At 48.0% G+C, this 25473-nt stretch overlaps 7 protein-coding genes across 7 annotated transcripts; 5 read left to right on the top strand and 2 right to left on the bottom strand.

Annotated features, from left to right (window-relative positions):
* Positions 1-1310: 1310 nt before the first annotated feature.
* EV420DRAFT_1329560 (translation initiation factor eIF3a) lies at positions 1311-4881 on the top strand. The gene is made up of 6 exons (XM_060468796.1): positions 1311-1417; positions 1477-2009; positions 2061-2633; positions 2686-3555; positions 3612-4107; positions 4166-4881. Exons 2-6 carry the CDS (start codon positions 1482-1484, stop codon positions 4720-4722), a joined length of 3024 nt encoding a protein of 1007 aa, XP_060334351.1. The 5' UTR covers positions 1311-1417; positions 1477-1481; the 3' UTR covers positions 4723-4881.
* Positions 4882-12462, bottom strand: EV420DRAFT_1745469 (Ion transport protein-domain-containing protein). Its single transcript, XM_060480132.1, has 26 exons — positions 11598-12462; positions 11377-11547; positions 10699-11329; positions 10563-10645; positions 10300-10510; positions 10158-10247; positions 9930-10105; positions 9435-9876; positions 9092-9377; positions 8770-9041; positions 8541-8716; positions 8383-8491; positions 7435-8351; positions 7150-7380; positions 7059-7102; positions 6733-6997; positions 6506-6682; positions 6420-6449; positions 6259-6370; positions 6181-6205; positions 5975-6132; positions 5622-5920; positions 5417-5571; positions 5143-5368; positions 5019-5092; positions 4882-4960 (listed from the first exon to the last, which is right to left on the bottom strand). The coding sequence occupies exons 1-26, from the start codon at positions 12422-12424 to the stop codon at positions 4920-4922; spliced, it is 6228 nt and encodes a 2075-aa protein (XP_060334350.1). The 5' UTR covers positions 12425-12462; the 3' UTR covers positions 4882-4919.
* A 1854-nt stretch (positions 12463-14316) lies between these two features.
* On the top strand, positions 14317-17401 carry EV420DRAFT_1142985 (uncharacterized protein). Its single transcript, XM_060466040.1, has 10 exons — positions 14317-15028; positions 15083-15229; positions 15282-15539; positions 15596-15680; positions 15730-15915; positions 15968-16031; positions 16082-16243; positions 16290-16359; positions 16417-16789; positions 16843-17401. Exons 1-10 carry the CDS (start codon positions 14448-14450, stop codon positions 17245-17247), a joined length of 2331 nt encoding a protein of 776 aa, XP_060334349.1. The 5' UTR covers positions 14317-14447; the 3' UTR covers positions 17248-17401.
* Positions 17402-19211: 1810 nt separating this feature from the next.
* Positions 19212-20807, top strand: EV420DRAFT_1142950 (uncharacterized protein). Its single transcript, XM_060466038.1, has 4 exons — positions 19212-19263; positions 19313-19751; positions 19800-20619; positions 20675-20807. Exons 1-3 carry the CDS (start codon positions 19249-19251, stop codon positions 20558-20560), a joined length of 1215 nt encoding a protein of 404 aa, XP_060334348.1. The 5' UTR covers positions 19212-19248; the 3' UTR covers positions 20561-20619; positions 20675-20807.
* On the top strand, positions 20808-21872 carry EV420DRAFT_1142951 (uncharacterized protein). The gene is made up of 2 exons (XM_060466039.1): positions 20808-21088; positions 21146-21872. The coding sequence occupies exons 1-2, from the start codon at positions 20999-21001 to the stop codon at positions 21740-21742; spliced, it is 687 nt and encodes a 228-aa protein (XP_060334347.1). The 5' UTR covers positions 20808-20998; the 3' UTR covers positions 21743-21872.
* Positions 21873-22536: 664 nt separating this feature from the next.
* On the bottom strand, positions 22537-24234 carry EV420DRAFT_1476666 (uncharacterized protein; the record flags this gene model as incomplete). Its single annotated transcript, XM_060469348.1, has 4 exons — positions 22537-22541; positions 22590-22745; positions 22800-23596; positions 23702-24234. The coding sequence occupies 4 exons, from the start codon at positions 24232-24234 to the stop codon at positions 22537-22539; spliced, it is 1491 nt and encodes a 496-aa protein (XP_060334346.1).
* A 140-nt stretch (positions 24235-24374) lies between these two features.
* EV420DRAFT_1142937 (uncharacterized protein) lies at positions 24375-25328 on the top strand. Its single transcript, XM_060466037.1, has 4 exons — positions 24375-24456; positions 24512-24832; positions 24883-24900; positions 24947-25328. Exons 2-4 carry the CDS (start codon positions 24633-24635, stop codon positions 25128-25130), a joined length of 402 nt encoding a protein of 133 aa, XP_060334345.1. The 5' UTR covers positions 24375-24456; positions 24512-24632; the 3' UTR covers positions 25131-25328.
* The last annotated feature ends 145 nt before the right edge of the window (positions 25329-25473 follow it).

Genomic DNA, 25473 nt, shown 5'->3' with positions numbered 1-25473 from the left:
CGAGATGTTATGCTGATGACCTCGAGCCTTATACATCGAGCTTGGAAACATTTGCTCGGCCTCCGAATCTTTAAAGTGAGCACAATGGTCTTATTCCTTGAGCCACTCTCTCACAAGGTCAACAGTTTATGACTCACGTTTTCTTGCTAAAAGCCCGGCATTTGAATACACAGACGCTGAAGAAGATTCAGTATATGAGCCGTGTCACCAGAACACAGCGTTGATGATACTCATGCTACCATCCATCAGATGACTGCGCTAACAAGGGAGTCATTGACATCATAAACCATGGCGCTTGAAGTCGAAAATGGCATTTCGTTGAAATCATGCGCTCGTAGCACAGCTTGACTACCAACCTATGATGCTTTCTCGAGGGATTGCTAAGACCTGCTACCAAAAGGTAGCGAGCATGTTACGTTTGTTCCGCGATAAGGAATGACAGGTTAAATGAGTCCGGGGTTAGAAGGCACGGTGTTCCGTGCGCCTAAATAGCGTTTTGCAAGGTGTGGTGGAAAACGATACGATAGCTGGAGTCCTTCTTGTCGTGGACATAGAGCCGATGTGATGATTAGTTCAATGAAGGCCTGAAATGTTGCCAATATTCCGTGTCTTGTGTAGGATGAGGCTGATAAAAGATTTAGTACTAGTTAGAACAGAGATGGCCGGTATCCTACTGCATTGCTGACGCTTGAAGTATCTAAATTCGAAGAAAGTAAGTATCAGAAAGACGATGCGACAGAGCCGACCTACGAAGTTTCAAACACCTGAAATAGCACCCCCTCAATAGTACCATCTGTCCCTCCAGGAAGGTCTTGCCGTTTTCCCAGAATTTTACTTTGGTAGTCCAACCAAGTGGGGGAAGGGACATTGTAGGGGATACGATGGGAAGGGGTAAACGTATTTCCTGAGAATCCGGACATCTATTTAACAGGGTACCTGGCCGGTTAAAGCGATAAATGGCAAGCTCTTTGTTGGCTGCAAGGGGAAACCATATGGTTGCATTTAGGATCCGTCAGAATTGAGCAAGCGCTCATGTAGTGGGAATCAAGAGCCGACCGGAATTGCGGCGAAACAATAGGTGGAAGACGGAAGCCTCCCCGACTCGGAGGCACTTGATGAGCAAGCGTTAATGATACCAAGCTGGGACAGCGAATTTCACTCGAGATTACAAGTCCAGAGCCCATGAGGGGGCATTTAATCAATTTATCCACAGCTCGTGGCGCAGCATCATTCGAGGGTTCAAGGAGACGTGTAGATCGAGCAATATGTCGCGTTCAACGTGGCTGTGCCGTATGCTGTCCAGTGTTTACCAGAAACTTTAGCTCTCGGAAGCGACATGAGTCATTAGTCAGCAACCGAATTTTTTCGTGTCGCTGTCGTCGTACTCAAAAAGCCATCCGAAAGGCCCTTTTTACTTGTAATCTCCCCCTTTTCGCCCTAGTATCGAAATTGTGAAAGCTAATACTCCTTTCACAGTCAATATGGCACCGTTTTCCAAGCCAGAAACAGTGCTGAAACAGGCCGAAGGCCTGATTTCCGTAGGCCAGTCGCACGCAGCCCTACAATCATTGACGGAAATGTTCACTTCAAAACGATTTCGCTCGACCCCGATCACGACGTTGGAACCTATAATGCACCGATACATCGAGCTTTGCGTCGAGATGCGGAAGGGCCGTACAGCAAAGGAAGGATTGATGCAATACAAGAATATTGCCCAGAATACGAGTGTACAGAGCATCGAGGCGGTCATCACGCGTTTTGTGCAGTTGGCAGATGCGAAAGTTAGGGATGCACAGGAGAAGGCTGCGGTGCAGGTGGCCGTCGACGTCGACGATTTGGAAGCGAGCGAGACGCCGGAGAGTATCTTGCTAGGAGCCGTGAGCGGTGACCAGAGCAAGGACCGGACAGACCGGGCGGTGGTCACTCCTTGGCTCAAGTTTGTGTGGGAAGCCTACCGGACGTGTTTAGAGACGCTGAAGAACAATGCAAGGCTAGAGACGATATATCAGGTGCGTCTCGAATACTACAAAATATTATCCTTTCTTATATCTCGCTATTAGCAAATTGCCCAGCAGGCATTCAAATTCTGTCTTAAACACCAGCGCAAGGTCGAGTTCCGTCGTTTGTGCGAGACGCTTCGACTTCATCTTTCAAATGTGGCGAAATACTCGCACCAGCCACATTCAATAAATCTTTCCGACCCGGATACCCTACAACATCATCTGGATACACGATTTGCGCAACTCAACACGTCTGTCGAACTCGAACTGTGGCAAGAAGCATTCCGCTCCGTCGAGGACATCCACAACTTGTTGACGATGGCGAAGAAGGCTCCGCGTCCCGCTATGATGGCTAATTATTATGAAAAGCTGACCAAAATATTCCTTGTCAGCGGCAATGCCCTTTATCATGCTGCGGCATGGGCTAGATATTACGCCCTTGTTACGAGCATCGGAGGTAAATCGGATGAGGAACTGAGCAAGCTTGCCGGACAGGTGTTAGTGAGCGCCCTCGCCGTTCCAGTAGGTCGGCATACCGAGGAGCAGGATGAGGTGAAGGGGAAGCTTGGCCGACTCACTGCTCTTCTGGGTCTCGCAAAAATGCCAACGCGCGCAGGTCTACTCAAAGACGCGGTATGTCATCTCGGTTTCTAATTTCAAGCTTTGCCTTACACTTGCATCGTAGCTCTCACGAGACGTCCTTAAAATATCCCCACCCTCTGTCAAGTCTCTCTATGACATGCTCGAAGTCACGTTCGATCCGCTTGTTCTCTGCTCATCAATAGCGCCTCTTTTCGAAACGCTATCCTCCGACCCCCTCTACTCTTCTTATCTTCCTCTTCTTCATCAGGCTCTACTGTCGCGGCTTCTTTCCCACCTCTCTGAAGTTTACTCGTCGATAAAGATTTCTCACCTCCTTGAACTGGTTGCACCCTTGAAGGCAGCAGGTGTTGATGGTGCCTACGAACCCGAGCAAGTCGAGTCCTACGTGATGGGTTGTGCCCGACGAGGTGAACTCAATATCCGGGTGGATCATCTGGATGGATGCATTGTTTTCATCGATGAGGGCTTCACAGGCATCAGCGGCGAGGACACCGGCTACGTGCCTTCAGAAGGTGCCGTTCAGCCCTCCGTCTCGGAGCTTGTCAAGAAGAAATTAGGGAATGTCGCATTATGCTTGCATAATTCCCTCTGGGTCTTGGAAGGATCTAAGAAGGAATCTCTTTCGAAGGAGGAACAGCAGGCTAAGCTTCAGATGCTGGTCACTGCCGTCGAGTCAGAGCGTAAGGCTCTACAGTTACGCCGTGCCTTAGTCGCCCGTCGTAGGGAACTTCTGAGTGAGCTCAGCGTCAGGAAGGAGAAGGAAGAGACAAGTCGGTTAGCTGAGATCAGCCGTAGGAGGAAAGAAGAAGACGCTAAGAAGGAGAAGGAATCTGTTCGCGCCAAAGAGCTTGAGAGGATAGCCAAGGAGAGAGAGAATATCCAGAAATTGGAGGCTGAGAAATACGCCAAGAGTCTTCTCACCATGGGTACTATCAAGGCCGATGACATTGCGGTATGTGTTTTAATTTATCCTACTCCCTTGTTTTTTCTGACGTTTATCTTTGCTAGAAACTTGACAAGTTTGACACTGAGAACCTCATCACGATGCAAGTTCAACAGCTGGAGAAGGAGAAGAAAGAGACTGCTCAGCGTCTACGGGTAATTCTCAAGCGCGTTGACCATCTCGAGCGTGCGTATCGCAAGGAGGAGCGTCCTTTGCTCGCTCAAGACTACGAGCAACAGCAAGCGCGCGATAGGGAAACTTTCAATGCCATCCAACTCGCTCGTAAGGAGGCAGCCAAGATCAGTCATCAAGAAGACCTAGCTACAAAGAAACGGCTATCTCGGATGGTGTCAGACTACTCTGCCCGACGAGATGTACTGATCGCGAAGAAGGGCGAGGAGTTTGCAAGGAAGAAGGACGCTGCTCATCGGAAGATCGAGGAGGAGAAGGCCAAGCGAAGAAAGGCCTTTTTACAAGCCAAGGAAGAAGAAAGAAAGCATGCGGAAGAAGCAGAACGTATCAAGAGAGAAAAAGAGGAGGAAGAACGACGGTTGGAGGCCGGTACGTACCTTCTCCACTTGTTTTGCGCCGCTCTTACTGATACGAAACGAATGAGCAGAACGTCTGGCAGAAGAGGAGCGTCTACGCGCCGAGGCAGAGGCCAAAGCCGCCGCAGAAGAGCAGGCGAAACGCGAAGCCGAAGAGAAAGCAGCTGCTGTACGTAAAGCCCGCGATGCTGAGCGCGAAGCAGCCATGGAACAAGCACGACTGCAACAAAAACGAGAGGAAGAAGCCGAGGCTCGTCGCGCAGCTCGTGCGGCAGAGCGTAACCGTGGACCGCCGTCGATAAGTCGCGCCAATGGCACGAGCGACGCATGGAGGCGTACCACGCCTACTAACTCTATGCCTCCGACACCTACGCGTGCTGCCACCGTCGGTGCTGTACCTACTCGTCCCGAGAGCCCGAGCCCGGCTGCTGGCAAGTATAGACCTGGAGGTGGTCTCGCTGCCGGAGGAGGGTGGAGGGCCCGCGAGGAGGCCAGACTTGCTGCTGGCACTGGCTCAGGGACCAACACCCCCCGGCCTGCCTCGCCTGCTCCAGCAAAAGAGGCGACACAAAAAGACGACGATGGTTTCCAGACTGTGTCCAAGCCTGGCTGTCTGGCGTCCGCGTAGAGGTCGGGGTTAGTTTGTAGTATACCCTGTTTGATTGCTTTCGATTGCATTTTTCTTTTCCTCATTCAAATCCAGTTGCATGGTCCGATATTGAGCGTCATGATACTAATGTGCTGATAGTAATGTACACATGCTAATCTATGAAAACCGTCCTTAACGAGTCCGATCCAAATGAGTGTCTAGTTCATACAAACATATCATCGATTCCCCTCCTCTTTCACAGCCTCCGACATAAGATCTATCGTTGACAGAAACTAAGCACTGAGTTGAAAATACAGAGATCATGGACTACTGACCTCCCCAGATAGAATTTTGCATAGATGACGAGAAAGGGTTATCAGGATCATCCTCCAATATGGATGAATCCCTCCTGTGGAATAAATAAGAAAGGTTCAAGAAGACAGTCAGAGGCATCCATACGGTAATTTGAAACTGAAATCAGTCCCTAGCATGCTGATATCGCTGATCCTTCGACTGCTCCTTTGTAATCCACGTCCAGGACTACCACCAACAAGTATATCTGGAGGAGCGAATCGATGTTCCGGTGTTGGACTTCCTGGCGCCGAACCATATCCAAGGGAAGATATATCGCGGGATGACAACAGAGGCGTCTCCGGCATTGTATCCACAACGATAGACGGGATTTCTTTTAAACATCAGTTTAACGGAGAGTGCATCAATGTGTACTACGTACCTTTCGAGTCGAATCTTGACAGCCGTTTTTGTTCCATGTGTGCCAAGAAGCGACGTCGGTGTGAAATGGTCTTCAGCAAAGAACGGACACGATCCAGATTGACCAAGTCTGTCACAAGCTTATTGGTGCGCGTCCGAGTAACGAGATCTTGTAATCTGCCCAAGAAGGTTTTAGTGACCGTTGAACAAAAGACAAAGGGGCTTACACTAGGGCCTCATGATCAACAATGAGCTTATGGTGGGCTAGTAAAGTGAGCATCCCTGTGAACGAAATGCCAACACCTTGATGAGAGACACTCGCTTCGTGAAACAGTCGACTGTAGACCGCTCTCCGTTTTCTGACGGCGGCGTAATCGATCCCATCAAGCACTTTAGACAATTTAGAGAGATCGGTCCCCTCAACCTCTCTTGCATACTGTTCTCCGGTAGTCTTCGAGGCGTTCATGATATTCGGTATGTTATACTCCACAGGGTAGATCCGAACTTCGAAAATGCCGCTGAGTCTCTAAGGTTGGAGGTGAGAGGACGGACAGCTTCAGTAGAAGACTGAAAAACGAACCGAAAAGAATGCAGCGAAGCGGTTCCTCAGCAGATAACCCGTCTTTGGATCTGCAAACTCGGCCCATACCTTCTTAAAGGATCGCATTTGTTCTCTGGTAATGGACTTGGCACCGCCAGATGTTTGAAAGACGTAGGAAAAGTTGTCGACGACAACACCTGTGGAAGATTAATCATCAACAACATGAAACAGGATCTTCACAGTACCAGTAAACAGATTGACAAATATATACTAAGAATCTTAGTCAGAATTATAAGAAGATGAGGGAACCGAAGACAATGCACCATGCTTAGGACGTTCCATGCTATAAAGAGTGTAAAAGCCCATCCCACACTGCCACAATCCGAGTCCGAAAGAGAGGACGACGCATTTGTACAACGAGGGTATACAACAGCGCTGGAGCGATGTCAGAGCTATGTATAGAGTATGATATGAAATCACTCACTAGTCATGCATATATTGATTCCACCCTTCCCTAAGAAGAAATCGGGCGTCATTAGCGCTGCTGTTTGAGGTATACTAAGTGCTTACCCAGTGCTCATGAAAGCAAGCATGACAAGGGCATTCGCGACGGAGTTATAGTTCTGATTTCTGTTCTCAGCAGAACCCCACTTCGTCAAACTGAAGACCTCCACGTAGAGAATTGCGAAGAACCCGAAGAAGACGAGCCATAGAATGAGCAGGTTTACGATTGCTATCATACTCGCCCTACAGGGTTCGGTCAGTAAAGTAAGAAGGTCATGACAAAGCTCGTTTACATGACGGTTTTGAACAATTTGTTGAGACTGTTCGTCCGTTGCACCAGTTTGAAGGCGATACTGACGAGAAACAACTTTTGTAGCTGCTGGGTCAGGAACCCGCTTGATCCAAACCTAACGATAATCGTTGTGACGAAACTACCTCCCGCAGAAATTATGTCGAAGATGTTCCAACCGTTAGCGCGGAAACTTTGCCAGCCGAGGCCGAGAAATCGCACTGCGACATCGATGAGATAGACGAACGTCAGTCCCAGAAAGAAGTCGTCTGCGTAGTAAGGGTATCTTGAGTCATAGTCATAGAATAAGCATGGACTGTTAAAACCTACTGCGAAAAGTGTCGGCCAAATTTTGGTTGGTGAAGGTCTGAGTCCTGTGAAGGGTCACTACTAAATCTATCTCCAGCCTAGTTTCACATACATGAGTGCAATGATATGCAATATGTACAGCACAAGCATAACTCTCGCCCACCAGCCATGCTTGTGCACCGCTCTGTCATAACACCAGGCACGAAGTGCCCATGTTGGCCTTGACTTCGGTCTTTTCGAAGGCCTTTGACGAGTAATCAACTTCTTCAAGTCGATCCACTCCCTCTGAGGCTTTGTGAGAAGGGCGGTACCAGTCTTCGAAGTGAAGTTTCCGATGATTATCCTAATAGTGGCAATCGTCAGTGGCAGACAAGAAGACGAGCTAAATTGTTCTTACGAGACGAAGAGTGTCAAGATAATAACGCCTCCCAACAGGTTGTAGATCACAAAGAACAGCGCATTATATTCACTTGCATTCGTAGATGGTTGCTGATTCGGGCCTGTGATACTGGTGGCCACACCCATTGCATCAATCCAGCCTTCCAAAGACACGATTTCAAAGAGGATAAGTAGAGAAGACTTGAAGTTGTCGAAGGAAAACTTCGTTGATGGTGAGGGGTGGTCCCAGACTCGTGGAGCGACAAAACCGAATGCGTTTCCATACACTGTAGTGGTGTATTCGTTAATGCAGTCAGACAATCCCGATGCGTCACTGTCGTTGCAAGTATTCATCTTTCCAGCAAACAAGTTGAGACCCCACACGGCGTAAGGAATCATGTAGAGAATGGCCAACACAGCCGCATCGAAAATACGGGAGGCGCCGGAGATGATCAATGACCGGAAGGATGTCCTTGTGGCATCGAATAGTGTGATGAACCTGAGAACACGTAGCGCCTTGAGAGCGCGCGTTAGTCGGCTCAGTCCTCCGATGAAGATCAAAGTGGTCGTCACGTTGACCAGTAAACCAGCCAAGATGAAGAAATCAATGACGTTCCATACACTATGAACGTACGCGTTCGGAGTAAACATGAATCCGTCAGCGACAACTTTGATAAGAAACTCGACGAGGAGTGCGAATCCAAATGCAACTTCGGCCATGTCAAACCAGGCTCCACGGGAGAGGCCATTTTCGATGAAGTAATTGCGACGAAACTTTGGAGTAGCGATGATCTCCACTACAATTCCGGCCAGCACAATCATGAATAGGATCGTCTGGAAAATGGTATGCGCGACGGGAGAATGGGGTTGGCCAAATATGCGCTCTCCATTGGCTGGAAGGACAAGCCTCTGACAGGCCTTTCGAAGGGGGTTGTCCTGGGAAAAGAGCCAAAATGTCATGTCATACGTAGGGGTGATTACGGATGAAGTCCGCCCTTCGCGCCTTTCGCTCGTATAGCGCATCATTCAGATCCTCCGTCGCAGTAGCTTCAGGGTTCAGCGATGCCAAAAGTTCTCTAAGGAAGGACATTAGAAGGATGAATCCTTGATCATTAAAAAACATACAGATGCCGCTCTGTTTCTTCATCATCGAGAACATGCTCTTCCCGAGGGTATTGCTTCAAAGTTGCTAGTGGAACATCATTGGATTCCGCCTTTCCAGCATACAACTGATGCAAAGACTTCAAAGACTTCGTTGCATAATGTCTCGCACCCTGAGCTGTGTGCGACCCGGCGGTAGGCTGTGTTATAACAGGCTTGATAAGAGAAAGTATCAGAAGAAGAGGAAACGTACTGTAGTCGGGGACTCAGGCTTGGGAACGCTGTAGTCTTGAACAAGCGACTTCTGCATCGGAAGGATCAGATTAGATGGCAGATTTTCCACCTTGACCTTGATGGGGTTAGCCGGTACCCAACGATACGGGTTCAGTCGTTTAAGCCATCCCGCACTGCTCTGTGTTTGATGAGTTGTCGCGTAATAGTTGGTCACTTGTTTGTCCTTCTTGGATTCTTCCGCAACATCGAAGTTCTCGTTGATAACAGCGATGAACATTTGGAGAACGATGACTGAAGCATCCTTAAGCCAAAGATTTCCACAACAGACAAGTCGAGCTTACAATTGGCAAACAGCATCCAGGCAGAGATAAATATAACCACCACCACAGTTTGGCCCAGCGCGTCTTCCGCGCCTGCGGCACCGTATAAGACATCGGTCCAATTTTCCGAAGAAAACACTTGATAAACGTTTAAGAAGGCATTAAACAGGTTCGCAAAGTTCGCCGTCTCGTCTGAGGTATAATCTCCGCGTAGTAGCTGGACCGAGACAAGGGCAGCAATGTAATTGATCAAGATCAAGAACAGAGTCATGTTCAGCAAACCGTACATGTTCCCGAAGACAGTCAACTGCAGGCAATGACATTAGTAGATGAAAGTCGCAATCGCATTGCCAAGTAAACGTACCAAAAGAGGCCGCATCCTGGGAACCTCTAAGATGACTCTGTAGAATCGCAATAGCTGCAAGATAGTCATCCAGGGATAGGCGCCGGAGTTGTGGATCACAGGTATCTGGATGATACTCGTTCCAATAGCTAGGAAGGTATCCAGGTTATTCTGCGTTTCCTTGAAAAAGCCTCGCCAATCGGGGAGGGAAGCTAGAATCCGTAGGACGATCTCCAGGTCAAAAATTAATGTGATCGCTAGTTCCCCATAGTACATGACCATTTCGTGCACTTCTGAAACGTTTACAGTTCGCGTCGCTTGCAGTGTAAGGGAGACCAGGGCAAGAAATACCCAGCAATATCGTGTATGCTCGTAGATTACTTTGACGACATTTCTGTGTTGAACCTGGCGGCCATCTGCAGCAGGCCAGCCATCGTCTTGCTCGTCAGCGAGTTGTTCCATTCTTGGATGAAATTCAATACACTTCGACCATCAATGAAGGAGATCGAAACGCACGTTCCAGCGCCAAAAGCACTTGTTTTGGTTTCCTTTCTGATTGCAGAAAAGGTGTTGGTAATGACAGCGACAAATAAGTTGATGAGCCAGAAGTTGAGGATGATGACGCATATGATGAAGAACAAGCATGATATAAAGAACTCCGAATCAATCATTGAATACATCAGAGGCGTCCACTGGTGGTTGAAGTTAGAGCAGCGAGCCATCTTTGAAAAAAGCGGTACGTACTCCGTTAGCTGAAGCAACGATGATGACCTGAAGAGCCGCATTATAGATAGTGTCGAAACTTTCCACGTTGTTGTTTGGGTTGTCCTGCTCCTAAGAAGATTATCAATACATTACGGACCGGAAAGGGAAGACATCGGCATACCCTACAAACTTGCCCTATAGGGCATATGTAACCTTTACTCGTCGTCCCAGGTGTACCATCCAGCTGGATATAGTTGGTGACGTTGAGAGTATCCGGGTCAATATAGCCTCCACAATATTGATCATCTATCTGAATTTCATCTTCACCAAGTGTCGGACTTAGGTAACAAGCTCTCCGAAGAGAACCTTTGAAAGCTTGGATGCCAATGATACTAGTAATTATGGTCAGAAAATTCAGACAGAAAAAGATGCGAAATAGCTCACGAAAAGAGTATCATAGCAAAGAGAACAAAGTAAGCAACACTTGTTAGCAGGGGTCTCGCCGTTTTGAGCGAATGCATGATGGTCTGCGGAACCAAATTGATTGAATTTACATCGTTTGAGGAATCGGAGGACTCACAGTAGTGCCGGATGTGACAGTCAAGAGCCTCGCTGTCCTAATAACACTCATTGCCCGAAAGATGCCAATGTGCTTGGAGCCGCGTTCAACACCAGTAGATGCCAGAATGAATGATATCCAAAAGCTGACTATGGCCACAAAATCTATCCGACACCAGCTGTGTCGTAGGTATGGGATGTTCCTGTGCGTCTTATCATGGGCCTGCTTGAGACTGAGCTGAAAAGGGAGTAGAACGTAGTCCGACTTGGACGAATGGAACGGGTTGATCTGCGATAAGAAAGTAGCCTTCGGCTCGAGCGCAAAACTCTGAGAGAACTGAACGGCGTGTCTGAACTTTTCCGGTGCAGTTGCATCACTTTCGGGGGCATTTAAAGTGTTGTCATGCACGAGTGTCGCGTGGCTGGAAGACAGGGCGAATGGGCGGCTCAAATTATGATTCAAGTTGCGCAGCCGCTGGGTGATGGAGAGATTGCGGGAGAGTGAGGACTGCGGTGTTGCTGCAGAAGAAGAGCCCACAGCAGGTGTGGAATTCGTGTCGTGATGGGAGGAAAAGACGGTGAAGAGGGTGGTTGCAGGAATTTCGGGATCAAACAGGAAACCAGATACGCATATTCTAGCAAAAGCTTCCAAACTAAGCGATGTCAGTAGTGGTACCCAGGGCGAGTGTCAAGAACGCACGAAAATAAAATAAATAGAACAAAAAGCACATAGTCCTCCCATGTTTGAAAATAGCCTTTGATAGTAGGGGGCGTTGAGTCGCTGTCTGGCAATGTCAAGGAAGGTGCGGCTTGGATAGTGAGTATGATAGCATTGAGGATAATTAAGAGTAATATGACAGTTTCCGTCCACCTGAATCAATGGTCAGCCCAAGACGAACAAAAAAGAAACATTTGACGCACGGATACACGAGCATTCTATACAGCGCCAGCCGAACCCTGCTCTGCGGTCCAAGACAGCATATCGTTCTGCCACGTAGAGGTAGACGTTGAGTCAAGTCAGGTAGCTCCTCCTCCGTCTTGACCTCGTCTGGATCGTCGTCGGCGAGACGCATCTGTGTTTCCAGGCCGGCGCCAGCAAGATTGACGACGCGCAAGGACATACGGCGTATGTTCTGAGAGACAGACTTGATAGCTGTACCCGTCTTCCTCAAAGGTGAGGGCGTCGCACTGTATCTGACCGTTCTTCTGCGCGACCTTGGCGTGGCACCGACGCCGTTCTCAGGGTCATTCGCACGATACTCCGACCATCTTTCGTTTGGAGAGCTGCGCGACGTTAGCCCCACTTCATCGTCCTCCTTCCCTCCGTCCTTCTGAGCACCCTGGGCCTGTATTAATGAAGCAGTCGACGGCCCCGCCTGACCAGACATATACATGTCATTCTGTCCGTCATCGTAGTGGTTCACGATGGATGAATATGAAAAATCTCGCGAAAAGGGTGGAACATCATCCGTTGGCGAGTCGAAGGGATCGTCGTTGACGGTATATACGGCCGGCGTCGTCGTTGTATTGGCAGCGAAAGAATGCGTGTCAAATCCACTGAGAGGGTCCTGGCCTGCCTCCACTCTTCCCCAGCTTGTTCGTCGTCGAGTGATACGATCGGAAGTGTCGAGGGATGGAGAAGGACTCGGAGGCGCTGAAGCAATCCCCGCAGGGGTTCCTGTCAGGTCAATGGCAGAAGAAGATGAATTACGCGGTATTACAGGATGCTGGAGGTAGCTTTCTTCCATTCAAAGAGTCGAGGACGTCGACGTCGTCCGTGACGATGAGCAAAGGGATCAGGAAATACGTTAACGACCCAAGATTTCCGAGATCGAATATGTGGCTGTGCCAATGTGGGAAAAATGCACGGTGGTTCCGGTCCGTTATTGCGGTCGCCTTCGCTTCTCTAATTTTGCTTTCTCTATGGATTTTTTTCTCGCGTTCCTGGGGGTATATTAGTGTAAATTTAATGTATTCTCATCAATATGAAATACTTCACCCCCCATGAATGCAATGAGCGGTTGGTTAGTCCGACGAGGCCTAAACAAATGTAACTAAAAAGAGAGCCTGAGTTTGAGTGCTTCTTGGAAAAATGCCCTGTACTTATTACATCTCAACTTTTTCTTAGACTGTACTTATTTCGGATTGTTATTACAAGGAGACGGCCTGTCTATAATAGTCAAGTGTTACATGCAAAAAATGGATTTTCCGCGAATCAGATAGTGATATACGATGTCGACATGATGCCAGATGTAACCGTGTGCGAGGTGAGTTATATCGGAGGACATTCCCTATCGTAACTTCCATAAGACACCATATAGAGACACGAATGAGGTCATAGAGGTTGTCGTAGATTTCTCTGACATCATATTTTGAGAAATGAACAGCAAATGAACAGTTTGATGATAGGAAGTAGAGCATAACATCCCGCGACTCCTGCAGACATCGGACGAGGGCGTGGAATGGGAACAGTAGACTTTCCGATACTGAGATACCCGTCCAGAACGACCGCAAATAATTCCGGTTATACTGAGAAAAGGTCTGCAGCCGCTCAAAATGATATATATATTCCTCATGAATCAAAAGTCTGGAATTGAAGGAGGAAAGATATGGTTTGTGAATGCCGGAAAATGTGTAACCGCGTTAGCAATGAGAAAGCCGTCCCTTCCCCACCAGTATTCATGGAACCGCCACAAAGCGCTAATATCAGCCGGAGTCAAGATAGAATGCTCGTGAGGTTTCGCCTCTAAGATTGCCGAGATACCCCAGTTGCCTTAGAATGATGGAATAACGGACCGTCAGACTTCAGGACGCGTTGCCATAGCCGCTGTCTTATTTGCTGGTATCACGGTAAGCTGGAATATCATCTAACAATACGTACCATTGATTTCCTCCTAGTTACCGTTTCCCGCTATGATAATCATCGTAGGATTGAAAGACAATAGCGAGACGTTGTTGGAGATGAACAAGGTCTTGTGATATCGTATATCAAACCAATCATCTATATCCCCACTTTTTCTTGAGCATTGCCAAAGGAGTCGCAATGATGTCGACGGGGAGGGCTATATAGAAGCGATGACAAAAGGAGAAGGACCATCGTGGAATGCGTGCCGGCGGATCGCGTAATAGTATATTTTTGCAAAACTAAGAGATCACTGCGAAGAGATGGCTGTCGCAAGCTGGACTGGAGCACATCAGGAACCACTTTAACTCGTTGATTGACTGCCAGTGTATCCCGTTACATGTTCAAAACTGCCTCTATGATCTTTCTGGGGCCCCGAGAGGTAGTGTAGGCAATGCAGGAGGCCATGCTTTGCTTTTCATCGTTCCTGTCTCAAAGTGAAGCTCATGATCAGACATATCACGGAGGGATCAACAGACCTACAACTAACTGGCGTGGTCCCAGGAAGAAACCTGAAACAATGATCCAGTTATCGCTCAATGAAAGATGGGAATCTGTACAAGTTCTTTCAAGCTGACGGTCGAGGCAAAGTTGATCAACCGCACAGCCACATACCACAGCTGGGTGACGGCTATTTTGCACGAGTCAAAATGACATCAAAACGCACTTTTGGGATTTTGCATCGGTCAAAATTCTTCAGTATTTCCTTATTAGGGAGGTGCCGAGGATTTTGATTCCATTTTGACCCGCGCAAGATAGTTGCCACCCAGCTGTGATACGGGTTGCCATCATGATGTCTTCAAGGTGCAAAGCGCTGGAAGGCATTCAAAAGCAATCCAAGGGAAGAACACAATGCCGTATCTTCAGTCATGTCTTCTTCACCAACCGAAAATGCCTCTTACTCGCTCAAACTCGATCCAGGAATACCGCGTCGTAAAAAGTCGGCACTTAGCTGCTGCAAATGGTCTGCGGTCATCCTCGGACTTTTGATAGGGCTGCTTGTTTGCGTCGCAGTTTACAAGTTCAGCACCGCATTTGCAGATGTAGTGCGCCATCCTCACAGGGCACTATATCGGAATGGTTCGTTGGAGGAACAAGCGGTGGTGCGACCACTGATTGACGACAATCAGCAGTTCGACATTGCTGTTTCAGTCTGGTTACGTGCGTCCAAGGAGGAGGAGGATGAATGGAGAAGACTCTCTTCTACCATAGATGACGAGGATTATTCGGATAACATGACTTTCCGCTTTCCTCTCGACATGGGCAACAAAGTCAAGGGAATCGTGTATCGAGTGGTCGATAAATATGATCCAAACTACGAGATATACCTTAAAGGCGACAAAAAGCTGCTCTACACCCCTCTCTATTCCGATATTGCCTTCCGCGGAGTTAGTTTCAAGGATAAAAATGTATTGGCCGACGTGAAATTCCAAATTCCTACCTCCAGATTGTGCGTTGCTAATTCTGTTTTTGATCGAGTCATGGATGCTCAATTCTATAATAGCTTGGATAAAAACCTTGCAACTTCGGACTTGAGAGGTACTTTCGTACTCATCCCAAGCTCCAAGTCACTTTTGAAGCACGTAACAAACTTTTCTTCCTGGATGCCCGATGCGGTTTACGACAATCTTCCGCCTGTCCGCCCTTGGCCGTAAGCATGCCATATATCATCATTATGAATTACAAGACTCAGCGTCAACCAGGTTTCCCCTCGGGTCATCTTTCTATGCTGACAAGACCGTTGCTGACCTTGCCGTGGATTCGTTCGGAATATCAGTACCTCTTCTCCAGTTCTCTGAGATACAAGGTCGATGTGGTAATTCTTCTGCTAACACCACTGACCAAGCTTCATTAACATCGGAGGACATTGCAACAATGGACCCCGACTCTGTCCGAGCGAAGCTGAAGCAGATGAAGGAGAATACCCCTGCATACAAAAACCACCCTCATGTCGTCACAAGGTCAATTTATGTCTTCATTGTAGCGAGAAATCTTTCATTCATCCAATTAAGTTTAGAACGAAGCTTCATGTAGTAGACGAGACGCATGTCTTCGACAAGGAAGCCTACGACAAGGCCCACCAAAGTCTTCGCTCTACATCTGTCTGTTTTATTTCTGCTGTAACAAGGCTGTACTGACTATTCCGGTCAGTGCGGACAACATCCTGGGACATCTGCAAAACCAAGCAGAAAGTTCTGTAAGGATCTTTCATTTTCCGAAGGTGGCGTCCTTCGGACATCTTTAGAGCTGGAGGTGCCCAATGCAGATGGAGAATATGAGAGACACTGGGCATATGGACCATTCATGAATACCATTCCCGCTGCTGCTGGCCCAAAGGCGAGTTATGATCACAGTTCGCACAGTTCTATTCTAAATCTTATTAATACAGGATATCATTCCGATCCCGATCAATAGGGAAAACTGCTCTGTCTCAGTGGATGGGCATGCAGAAGGCAGCGCCCAGCAGTGTGAATGGTTTCTTTGGCTAACCTTTTGCTTTTAGTGCCGGAGCTGATGGACATAACGTGGCGTATCTCATTCTCTGGGCGATCGCCTGGCAAACACCTCTTAAGCACTATTATTTCTCAACCATATGGTGTCGACAACAACTACAATAGAACCGATTACGAAAAGGCCATGGATCAAAACAAGGCCGAATTAATCAGTCTGTCTCTTTGCCTGAAGATTTTCATCCTGCTTACTTTCATCAGACGGCCTCCGAGGTGTTAGGTTCCATGACAAATCTCATCCGAGACGAAGATCCTTTATCGAATTGATCCAGTAAGCCAGTCTGGTTCCTTAACGAAGGGCGAAAGGTTGACCAAGAGCTGATAACAGGATTGTCGCCGAACTTACAAGCTACACGTTCGAGCTATTATATTGGTTCACTCGGAATCACACCACTTCCATCAGCAACACCGGTGCTTTACTCAGAGCCTCTGTTTTAGCTATTGAATCATGCCTCGATCTGGGCGAAGCTCTCAGATCCAAGGTGTCCGCCTTCGAGCTTCTCATGACCGTAATGCTTTCCTTCATATTCGGCTTCCAACTTCCCCTCTATATGTTCAAGACAGCTCTTCGTCTTGAGTTTGCTCTAACGAGAAAAGGTATCTTCGGGATGTCGTTAACCATTCCCATGATACGACGGATGCCGAAAACCCATAAGGAGCGTTCCAGTGAGCGCTTGGATAAGAGAACAAATTGGAAAATGGTGAGTAAATGTTTTGTCTTGCCCATGTTCATCTTTCGATAGTGCTTTCACAGATTCTGTGCACCTTGCTCGCCGTGTACTACATCACGAGACCTCTGAAGCATCATGTAATCGATGCCCTCCATCCCCCCATGCCAGAACAAGAGTTTTCTTACATCGCTGAATATGTTACTCCCGGCCTATGTGCAACCGTCATCACAGCAAGGAACCTTCAAATTATGCTAAACTATCGCAGCAAGGTCTTTGCCGGGAATTCCAGAACTTCGACATATCTTAACTTGTTGGTTGTGCTTCTTGGGTGGATGGGGTATGTTCCGGCACTTGTGGGAAAACCCGAATCCAGACCTAGCGTTTCCTTCCATGAATGTATTCTGTCGGCTCTTTGTATGTTTGAGGCATACCAGGCATTTGGTCTGCCTAATGCGTCGCAGATGGAGGATGGCAAAGATAACGAATAGCGGGCTTGTATTCAATCAATGCCTTGATATTGCTTATCAGGGTAGGGGTTTGTATGATATGGTATTCTTGCTGGAAGGATGAGTTTGACAACCACATGTATAGATAAATGCCCTTATGGCAAAGATTTGTAGTCAATACGTTAGTTATAAGATAGGCCTGGAATATTATCCGGAGTAATGCTCGGCAACTAACTGTGAACAAGCATCCTAATTAGTAGAGATCGTAAACCTGGCAAGAAGAGTTGCGCCGGAATTCTTTCCGGTCATACCGAGCATCCTAATGAACCGCCATCCTTGTTGCAAGTGAATCAAGCGCGCACAGAAAACAACGATCTTGTCGTCTTTCCCAAATTCATCTTGCTTAATTTGGAGCCTGAAACAGAATGGGCTTTTGAGGTAGGACGAAAATAACCAGGAGTCGTACCTTACAAATGCAAGCTCATCGACCATCGAACGACTGCTTCCACATGATATCGGCGCCCTGGCCTGGTATGTCCTCGACTTTGATAGACTTGGACTTCCACTTCTTGTCCCCATTGCAGTGGAGTAGTTGTGCGCTGACGTACGCTTTGTATTCCTTTCCGTCGCGATCGTTCGGAGGGGGTAACGAACTAACGCCTACGATCTCTCCAATGAACTTGACTCTGCCGTCCTCTGGGCATCCTAGGCCTTCAGGCTTTTGGACCCATCCGCCAGTCCCGACGAACATGCCTTCATTGATCTGCATGCTACTGTCGTAATGCTGCCAGTTGAGAGAGGCGACGTGTGTGCCGTTACGCCAGCACTTGAGAACATCCATGTTAGTTGAGGTGACGCGGGTGCCTTTGGGGAAAACGCGTCGGAGATGGTATAGTCCATGGTCGACGAGTGTCGAGAGAGAGTGGGGAAGGAGGCTTGAGATGGATGACTCGGAAACGTTGATGAGAATGTGACGCGGGTTGGCGAGCCGTTCATGTTGCCAACCTGATTTAGGCTTCATGCTTCGAGTGTAGTATCCAAGTGAGGCGAGTTCGGAAGATATTTTCGTGCAGTCATCAGAGACACGCGAGCCTTCGTCGGAAGATAAATCGGATGATGAGGAGGACGAGGATGAGTCGCCGGAGGGAGGAGGATAGTATTCGACCATCAGGAGGATACGCCCACGAACGTCTCTGGGAGTAATTGTATCATCGTTGATCCCTTCGAGCTTTTTGTCGACAAGCTTGTCGCCCCAGGCACCTTTCATGACACGGACCAGTTCTTCCTGACCTTGGATGTTGACATGGCATTCCAGGTTGACCAAGACGGGCCAGTTTCCAGGTTGGACGGCGTCTCCGATAGCTACACAGACGCTTTGGAATGACACAGATTTGCTAAATGTATGGCCGTGGGTGACAATTAACCCGTTCGCACTAGGCCAGACGTCGATTTCTACACAACGCCCGTTCCGAGACAGGACGTGGGTATAGGAAGCAGGAGAAGAGCGACCTACTAGCTGACGGGATAGCAAGTACGTGTTGTGAGAAGAACTAGAATTTTATAAGTAACAGACCATCAAGTTATGTAGTCTGCTTACGAGATAAAATAATGGGTAAGGGGTAAAGAATCAGTAACTAACGGAGGCTTTACGACAGGAATTTGTAAAATATGTTTTGTAGACTGTCGGGACCGGCGTTAGCAACGTGTCCGAATATCGCATACAAGCTCACCTCTCCTTGATCTTCCAAGAATTGCCGAATTTCGGGACTTACACGGACTGCAGTATCCTGAGGTTCGACGTTGTGGTTGGAATCGACACGAAATATATGTTCAATTTGAAGACGCCATTCTTCGTCTGCCGGCTCCTCCACCGCGTATCCAATACAAGTTGTACAGGTATGTCGTGGTCCGGTGTCTCGGTGATTCCTAGAAGGTTATCGACCCATAAATGGAAATACACCGCAGCTGAATCATGTGACGTAATGCTGTGTCAGCAGACCTGAGCTCGTTAACGTCCTGCCACATTCTTGTTCTTGAACCACGATGACGGATGCAAAGGTATGGTAATTTCTAGCCGAAATTTTGTGTTACTCAATACTCTTCGCAGGGACCGACTGCTGCAGCGAACAAAGTAGCAATGTCTCGTGCCCTCGGCGCTGCATTCTTGAACCACCAGGTCGAACAGCTCGAGAAGACAGTCGTATCGAACGGACCTGCTTCTGGTAACTGGCGGGACAGAAAGCAAACATCACCACATTTGATGACGCCGCCACACAAGCGCGGCGCAAGCTCTCCAAATGGCAAAACCAACAATCGGAGGAGAGGTGGCGACACTCTGATTGCATCGAAGGAGAGAGACGCCGGACCTCGTGGTGGCAGGAATTTGGACTCTGTACCTCCGAAAAGGCGCTTTGCAGGCGAAGAAAAGCACGAGAAGGATGCCGACGTCGTCATCGTAGATGCCAGTGTTCTGGTCCATGCGCTGGACAACGTGAAGAAATGGTGTAGAAACGGCAGAGAGGAGGTTGTCATTGTGCCCCTTGAAGGTGCATTTACTGCCCTCTCTCGTTCTTCTGTAACTAATATTTTACCAGCTCTGAATACTCTCGACCTTCTGAAAAAAGGGTCTACTACGCTTGCTCAACGAGCCAGAGCTGCGTCCAGAATACTCGAAGCCCAAGTCGGTACCAACCCTCGCATTCGAGTTCAACAAGATGATGCATTTGTACTCTGGGACAAGATTTCCTTCAAGGACGGCGCTCTCTCCGAAGATTTGAGTACAGATGCCGCAACCCAAAGTCCCCACATTTCTCCGGAATGGGTCCGTCGAACGATTTGCAGTGCTCGCTGGGAAGTCGAACATGCCCAGAAGACTATTCCGTCTTCGAAAGTGACCGATCCGAAGGTAATTGTCGCAGTCTGCACGACGTCCCCAAGTCTCTCCCCTCAGCTGGTACCCGTGAAGCTCTCCGAGTCCCCTTCCGAGTCCGCTCTCACACCAGTTCCACTCCCAGCACCCACTCAACACAGCTACAACAAGCATGAACCCAGGTCTAGTGGATCTCTTGTTGCTCACTGGGCCGCACGCGCGGGTCTCGAAGTTATTGACGTCAAACCTACGGTCGTTCCTGCACCGAGTGGAAATACTCGTAGCTCTTCCGAGGAGGAACGTCCGAAGAGGATTGCTGTGAATAAAGGCCGTCGTGGTCCGGCCAACGGTGGCGTCATTGATTCCTCCAAAGGGGGACTGGTTGAACGGTCACCTGCTGTCTTGGCGATGATGGAAATGGTTTCCCAGCCTAGCAAAGTTGTGAGGGTACTCGCTAGAGGAGAGAAGTTAGAACCCGACCCGTAGGGGTACTCAGCGGAACCAATTCGCATTGCCGGAGCCGGTTTATAACTTTCCGTGGCCTGGTAAGTCCATAGCTACACCTGCATTTCAACCGGTTCTGACGAGTGCTCTTTCCAGCTGAAATGGATTATAGCGGTGTCTATCTTCTCTGTTCTTTTGCCTTCAAGGTTATGGCGTCGCTAACTCATACGATACGCAGCCGGAGCACCTTTCTCGGATCTCTGGTCGGGCCGTTTTCTCCATTGGAATTTGGTCTCATCAGAACGGAGGACCCACCACAAATGGATGATATAGCCAGCGATACATACCTCTCTACTCCGAACGAGTTTGCGAGTTGCATTCGACTCATAACGGGATGGATTTCTGGCGGACTGTGAATATGACTCTCCCACTAGTTACCTCCCAACCATTCCCATTTCCCTTTCTCGCTATCTTCCATCTATGCCAATTTTTTTGTTTTGTTTTCATCTATCTTGTATGCGTACGAATATTGATTTTATGCTTCTTGGGACGCTCTGGTGGAAGATTCTGGTGCGTAATTTGCTCGTTACAAAATATATTGGAAATTGATGCCTTTATCTACCGCAGGAAGCACATCACGTAAACACTGTCTGTACGACGAGCACAAAGGAATATATCTATACTTCTTACTGTCACTTTGTCTTCTTACCTCGTCCAGCTCTCAAGATCACATTGCCTTTCAATATCACTCATGAATTTGTCTCGACCCGTCATGGTTACCTTCACTGCCGCCTCAGAGGCGCCTCGTCAAATGCTTCCTACGCATTCATCGATGTCCCTGCAGACCATTCTGACATGCCAGGTGGTGGCACCATCTTTAGATACAAGGATTTTGATGGTGTCGTTTACAGGGAAATTTTCAATCCTCGAGATCCCGCTGCCTCAAGTGGGCTCCCACGGTACTCGCCTCTTTGTACGGTGGTGCCGACATTGGGCCAACCGACCACCATAGTCAAATCAAGAGACTTGCTAATGTTAAAGTATCTTGGGTATGCCACTACCGAGCAGCCTAGATATCTAGAAGATATACCGAGATGCCGTTACGTCCGAATTTCCGCTCACCCCGCTCAACGGGGCGAGGATGAGATTAAGTGCATCACTTTGAATTCATCGATCACTTGCCTTGTCTCCGATGATCAACATGCAACAGTAAAGGGGACATGACGATGAATCTACAATTCCTATCGCAAAACGCCTGTGATTTGCCGAACCTCTTCTTCGTCGATACAAAGCTCTTCTCGCGGACGACGAGGAAAAAATAAATTGGTGTACACTATTTTAAGTCGACATAAGCATAAATACTATACGTTCCTTCAAGTTATGTATAAGCATCGTATGTATGGCTCTGGCTGGGCTATATGTTTAACGATCATCAGTGTTGTCTTGTCAATCTACAAAAATGACTGCGTGGGGTGCTGGTTCGTATGGAGGATGAGGCCTTGAAGGACGAGGCAACGTTGAGACCGACATGCAGGGGGTTCAACGATAAAGGGGACCTCAGAGTGAAAGCTTGGCAGAAGAGGACAAATTACGCGGCGCCACAGGATAGGGCAGGATATAGCACTCAAATAGTAAAGATGAATACGGTAGTCGTGCCAATGCCTCGACAGTGGTCTTAGTAGACTGCGCTCAGTTCAGACCATTTATAAACCAAAAAATAGGTACTTTGCGGATCGATCAGATAACACTCGAGGTTTTGAAGGACTATTCTTCAGACATTGAAGAGTGCACAAGAAGAAAAATACGGAGGAGCACAAAAAGATAGGTTATATCAATGCGATAGAATCATGTATCCGCAGTGCAGGAAGTTTTGTCAGTGCGACAAGAGACGCAAAATATTGTACATGTTATAGTTTGAAGATAAGGATACAACGTCCTGCAGCGTCATAAGCAAGGATTTCCGTGTGATATGAAAGTCTGAAGTTGAACCCAGTGCCTACCAGCACACTGGTTATTTTTCAGTCTGCATTTAAAGTTAGCGTAAAACCCGAAAAAGAAACAAATGGCATACTAATTTCAATCGTCTGACAAAAGACTCTTCCTGGGCCCTTTTGAAACCAGCTCTGCGGCATTGTCCACTTGCACCTCGGGTCATCAGAGGGAAAGCAGAGAAAAGTGATGCTTGGTGCTTGCAGTGGTACCACCAAGAGGTAGATGGGCACGAGACCTGGATAACGACGAAGGATTTCACAGATCACCTCGACTCCCTGCTCAGACTCACTTCTGTCCTCGGCTTCCGTCGTTGTTCGCAATATATACAGGACCGTCGGGTCTGGGGTCGTCATGGTTCGGTATGGAAAATCGGTCAGCGGGTCGTGGCCAAAGAATAATCCGTCAAACATGAAGTCTTGAGTGATCTTGCGGGGAATATAGAAGGAGGTTGTGTTGCAAAGAATTTCCGTCGCGAAGGAGTAAAAGACGGGTGTCCTCTTGACGCCATTAACAGGAAGACACTGATAAGGAATATGTACTCCAGTGTCGATAAAGGTCCTTGTCCCTTCGGCCAGATCCATTTCCTGAAGAAGAGCCAAAGGTTTGGATTGTGTCGTTCCCCGGCATATCTGTTTGCGAGCAATGACTTGAAAAAGCCATCGGCAGGCCACAGTTTGATCGGGATGAAAGCTAAAGCGGGAGAAGTAGGACAGCGCATCTTCGTACTCGAGATGAATAAGCTGGTCCCACACTTCTTGTGCAAGACGAGGGGAGCGGAAATCGAAATACACTTCGTCAGTCCCCCCAGCATATGCAGCCGGTCGGCGAAACATTAAGGCCGCAGAGCAGGGCTTATCAATATTTACCCATGTAGAGCAGTGAAAGGTGGTAAGCACCCAGAGGAGGGAAGCGGGATTGGAAACGCGTGGATGAGGACCATATTTATGATCTATGATGGTAGTCGCTCCTTGGGATAAGAGATAACTCTGTATGTCCCGTATGATAGGCCCACAAAAGTTCAAAGCTTTGGGCAATAGCGATTGATACAGGACGAGCGTGGCTTGGTCCTGACTTAAAAGCTCAGCTCTGTCCAAGATGTCATAAATAGAATACAGAGACGATGGGTGGGAAGCACACCCTATGGAAATTTCCTCGTTGCTCCAAGGATTCATAACGAGCCGAGAAGCATACCTATCTTTGGCCCAGCCAGAATGCGCCTGCTCTGACCGCGATGAAGCGAGTATAGGGAGGATATACGCAAAGCTGGTGAGCGGTAATGGAGGTTCCTCCCCGCCATAACTATCTATGAGACACCATGTAGGGGAGTCAATGGAGTTATACTGGAAGTCATTGAGGCCGATGTCCTGGACACCATCTTTCGAGAACATGAGGGTTCGACAGTAGAAGTGAAAGATAACATCCCGAGACTCTTGCAGACATCGAATGAGGGCATAAAAGAGAAACATCGACTTCCCAATTCCCGAATGCCCATCCAGGACGATGCCCCGAGAATAACAGTTAGGAGTCTGACAAAAGCGCTGCAGCCGCTCGAAGATGTAAATATATTCCTTGAGGACCAGAAGCCGAGAGTCGGTAAAAGCAAAAATATGGAAGTTTGAGAAGGCCGGAAGGTGTATGACTGTGTTGGCATCGAGAAAGTTGTCCTTAGTTCCCCACCAGTATTCATGAAATTGCTGTAAAGCGCTCATGTTAGTTGGGGCCATGAGGGTAAGATGCTGGTTTGGTTTCACCTCAGGATTGCCGCGATGCCGGATAAACTTCGGTTCTAGACGTCATCGGATTTTTTTTTCACCACCTCCCTGTGTATTGTACTTGTTTGCTGACTTACTTGTCCTGCCGCTGTCGCAACTCTGTACAGTTATCCTATGCTATCCCTGGCAATCGAATAAAGAAATGGAGCCGGTCAATCGATTTAAGACCCGACAGTTGAATGGAACACTTTTTATGTAAAAATCTTTTGCGGATGCAGCACGTTTTTAGATCAATGTCACTAGCGCTATATATACGCGAGTCTAACTCGCGACAATCAAAAAAGCACTCTCCGATGACTGGTGACTAGCGGCTTGCCTGTTTCGTTTACGCGCAACGACAAAACTACGTCATGCAGAGTAGCATAAAATCTAAAAAAACCGGCCCAACCAGGTCTCACAAAAAACAACGTATGAATATACTCGCTGGTTTCATAGTCCTCGTCGTCCTCCCTTTCAAAGTCGGAGGGCAAAGCACCACCGAATCCATTACGATATCTGTACCGCCGGAGGTGACTTCCTTCCTCTCAAGTGTTTCCGTGTCTATCCCAAGGTAGAGAACACTGCGTTTAACTTCTTCGCCAGATCCTAACTTCTTTGTAGCAGCGGTGTTATCCCATTGTGCGTCCTCCGTAGGGCAAGAGCTCACAATAATAAATTATAGCAGTTTCCCGTCCGAGTCGAGCTTGATCAGTTCGGTCTCTTCCCTCGCGAGCGAGGCGTCGTCAATCGCAAGTGTTTGTGCAACCAGTACGGGGACCTGTACAGCGAATACTGGTCTCCAAAATGCTGTGTCAGGTGGGATGGTGATTGCAAGTGTAGGTGTGGGGCTGTTGGCGATGGTTATCTAAAAACGCGTCAGGATTCATTGACGAAAAAGATGATGACCAGGCAGTGAAGACTGCTGGGGGGTTGCTGATCCCATGAAAAGTATCGGATCGATATAACAAGATCATGTATCATTACCACATTTTTACTCACCTACGTCGATGAGGTTTGCTCTTGATAATGATTTGAGACGCGTTGTCTTCGGTTCTCTCACGGGTTGTACGAGCTGCCCGATTTAGGAAGTACAACTTGTATCCAGTGCTCAAGTGTCCGGTCGTCGAACGAATACCTGGTAGTTCAACGGATATCAGGTTCTTTCGAGGATTGAGACGGGTGTGAATTACTGCTACATTAATTGTGTTATAC

This window comes from Desarmillaria tabescens, assembly GCF_030435595.1.
Source record: "Desarmillaria tabescens strain CCBAS 213 chromosome Unknown EV420scaffold_8, whole genome shotgun sequence".
Lineage (NCBI taxonomy): Eukaryota > Fungi > Basidiomycota > Agaricomycetes > Agaricales > Physalacriaceae > Desarmillaria > Desarmillaria tabescens.
The sequence above is the reverse complement of the archived record's forward strand: the minus strand, read 5'-3'. Positions and strand labels throughout refer to the sequence as shown.

Bases quoted from the DNA above. Each gene is read 5' to 3' on its own strand.
- EV420DRAFT_1329560 (XM_060468796.1), top strand. From the start codon at position 1,482: ATGGCACCGTTTTCCAAGCCAGAAACAGTGCTGAAACAGGCCGAAGGC. The intron at 2,010-2,060 runs GTGCGTCTCGAA...TCTCGCTATTAG, and splicing joins GGCTAGAGACGATATATCAG to CAAATTGCCCAGCAGGCATT. The intron at 4,108-4,165 runs GTACGTACCTTC...ACGAATGAGCAG, and splicing joins AGAACGACGGTTGGAGGCCG to AACGTCTGGCAGAAGAGGAG.
- EV420DRAFT_1745469 (XM_060480132.1), bottom strand. From the start codon at position 12,424: ATGGAAGAAAGCTACCTCCAGCATCCTGTAATACCGCGTAATTCATCT. The intron at 9,378-9,434 runs GTACGTTTACTT...CATTGCCTGCAG, and splicing joins CCAGGATGCGGCCTCTTTTG to TTGACTGTCTTCGGGAACAT. The intron at 6,371-6,419 runs GTGAGTGATTTC...ACATCGCTCCAG, and splicing joins AATCAATATATGCATGACTA to CGCTGTTGTATACCCTCGTT.
- EV420DRAFT_1142985 (XM_060466040.1), top strand. From the start codon at position 14,448: ATGTCTTCTTCACCAACCGAAAATGCCTCTTACTCGCTCAAACTCGAT. The intron at 16,032-16,081 runs GCAGCGCCCAGC...TTTTGCTTTTAG, and splicing joins AGTGGATGGGCATGCAGAAG to TGCCGGAGCTGATGGACATA. The intron at 16,244-16,289 runs GTCTGTCTCTTT...TACTTTCATCAG, and splicing joins AAACAAGGCCGAATTAATCA to ACGGCCTCCGAGGTGTTAGG.
- EV420DRAFT_1142950 (XM_060466038.1), top strand. The intron at 19,752-19,799 runs GTGCATTTACTG...ATATTTTACCAG, and splicing joins TGTCATTGTGCCCCTTGAAG to CTCTGAATACTCTCGACCTT.
- EV420DRAFT_1142951 (XM_060466039.1), top strand. From the start codon at position 20,999: ATGCCAATTTTTTTGTTTTGTTTTCATCTATCTTGTATGCGTACGAAT. The intron at 21,089-21,145 runs GTGCGTAATTTG...TATCTACCGCAG, and splicing joins CGCTCTGGTGGAAGATTCTG to GAAGCACATCACGTAAACAC.
- EV420DRAFT_1142937 (XM_060466037.1), top strand. From the start codon at position 24,633: ATGCAGAGTAGCATAAAATCTAAAAAAACCGGCCCAACCAGGTCTCAC.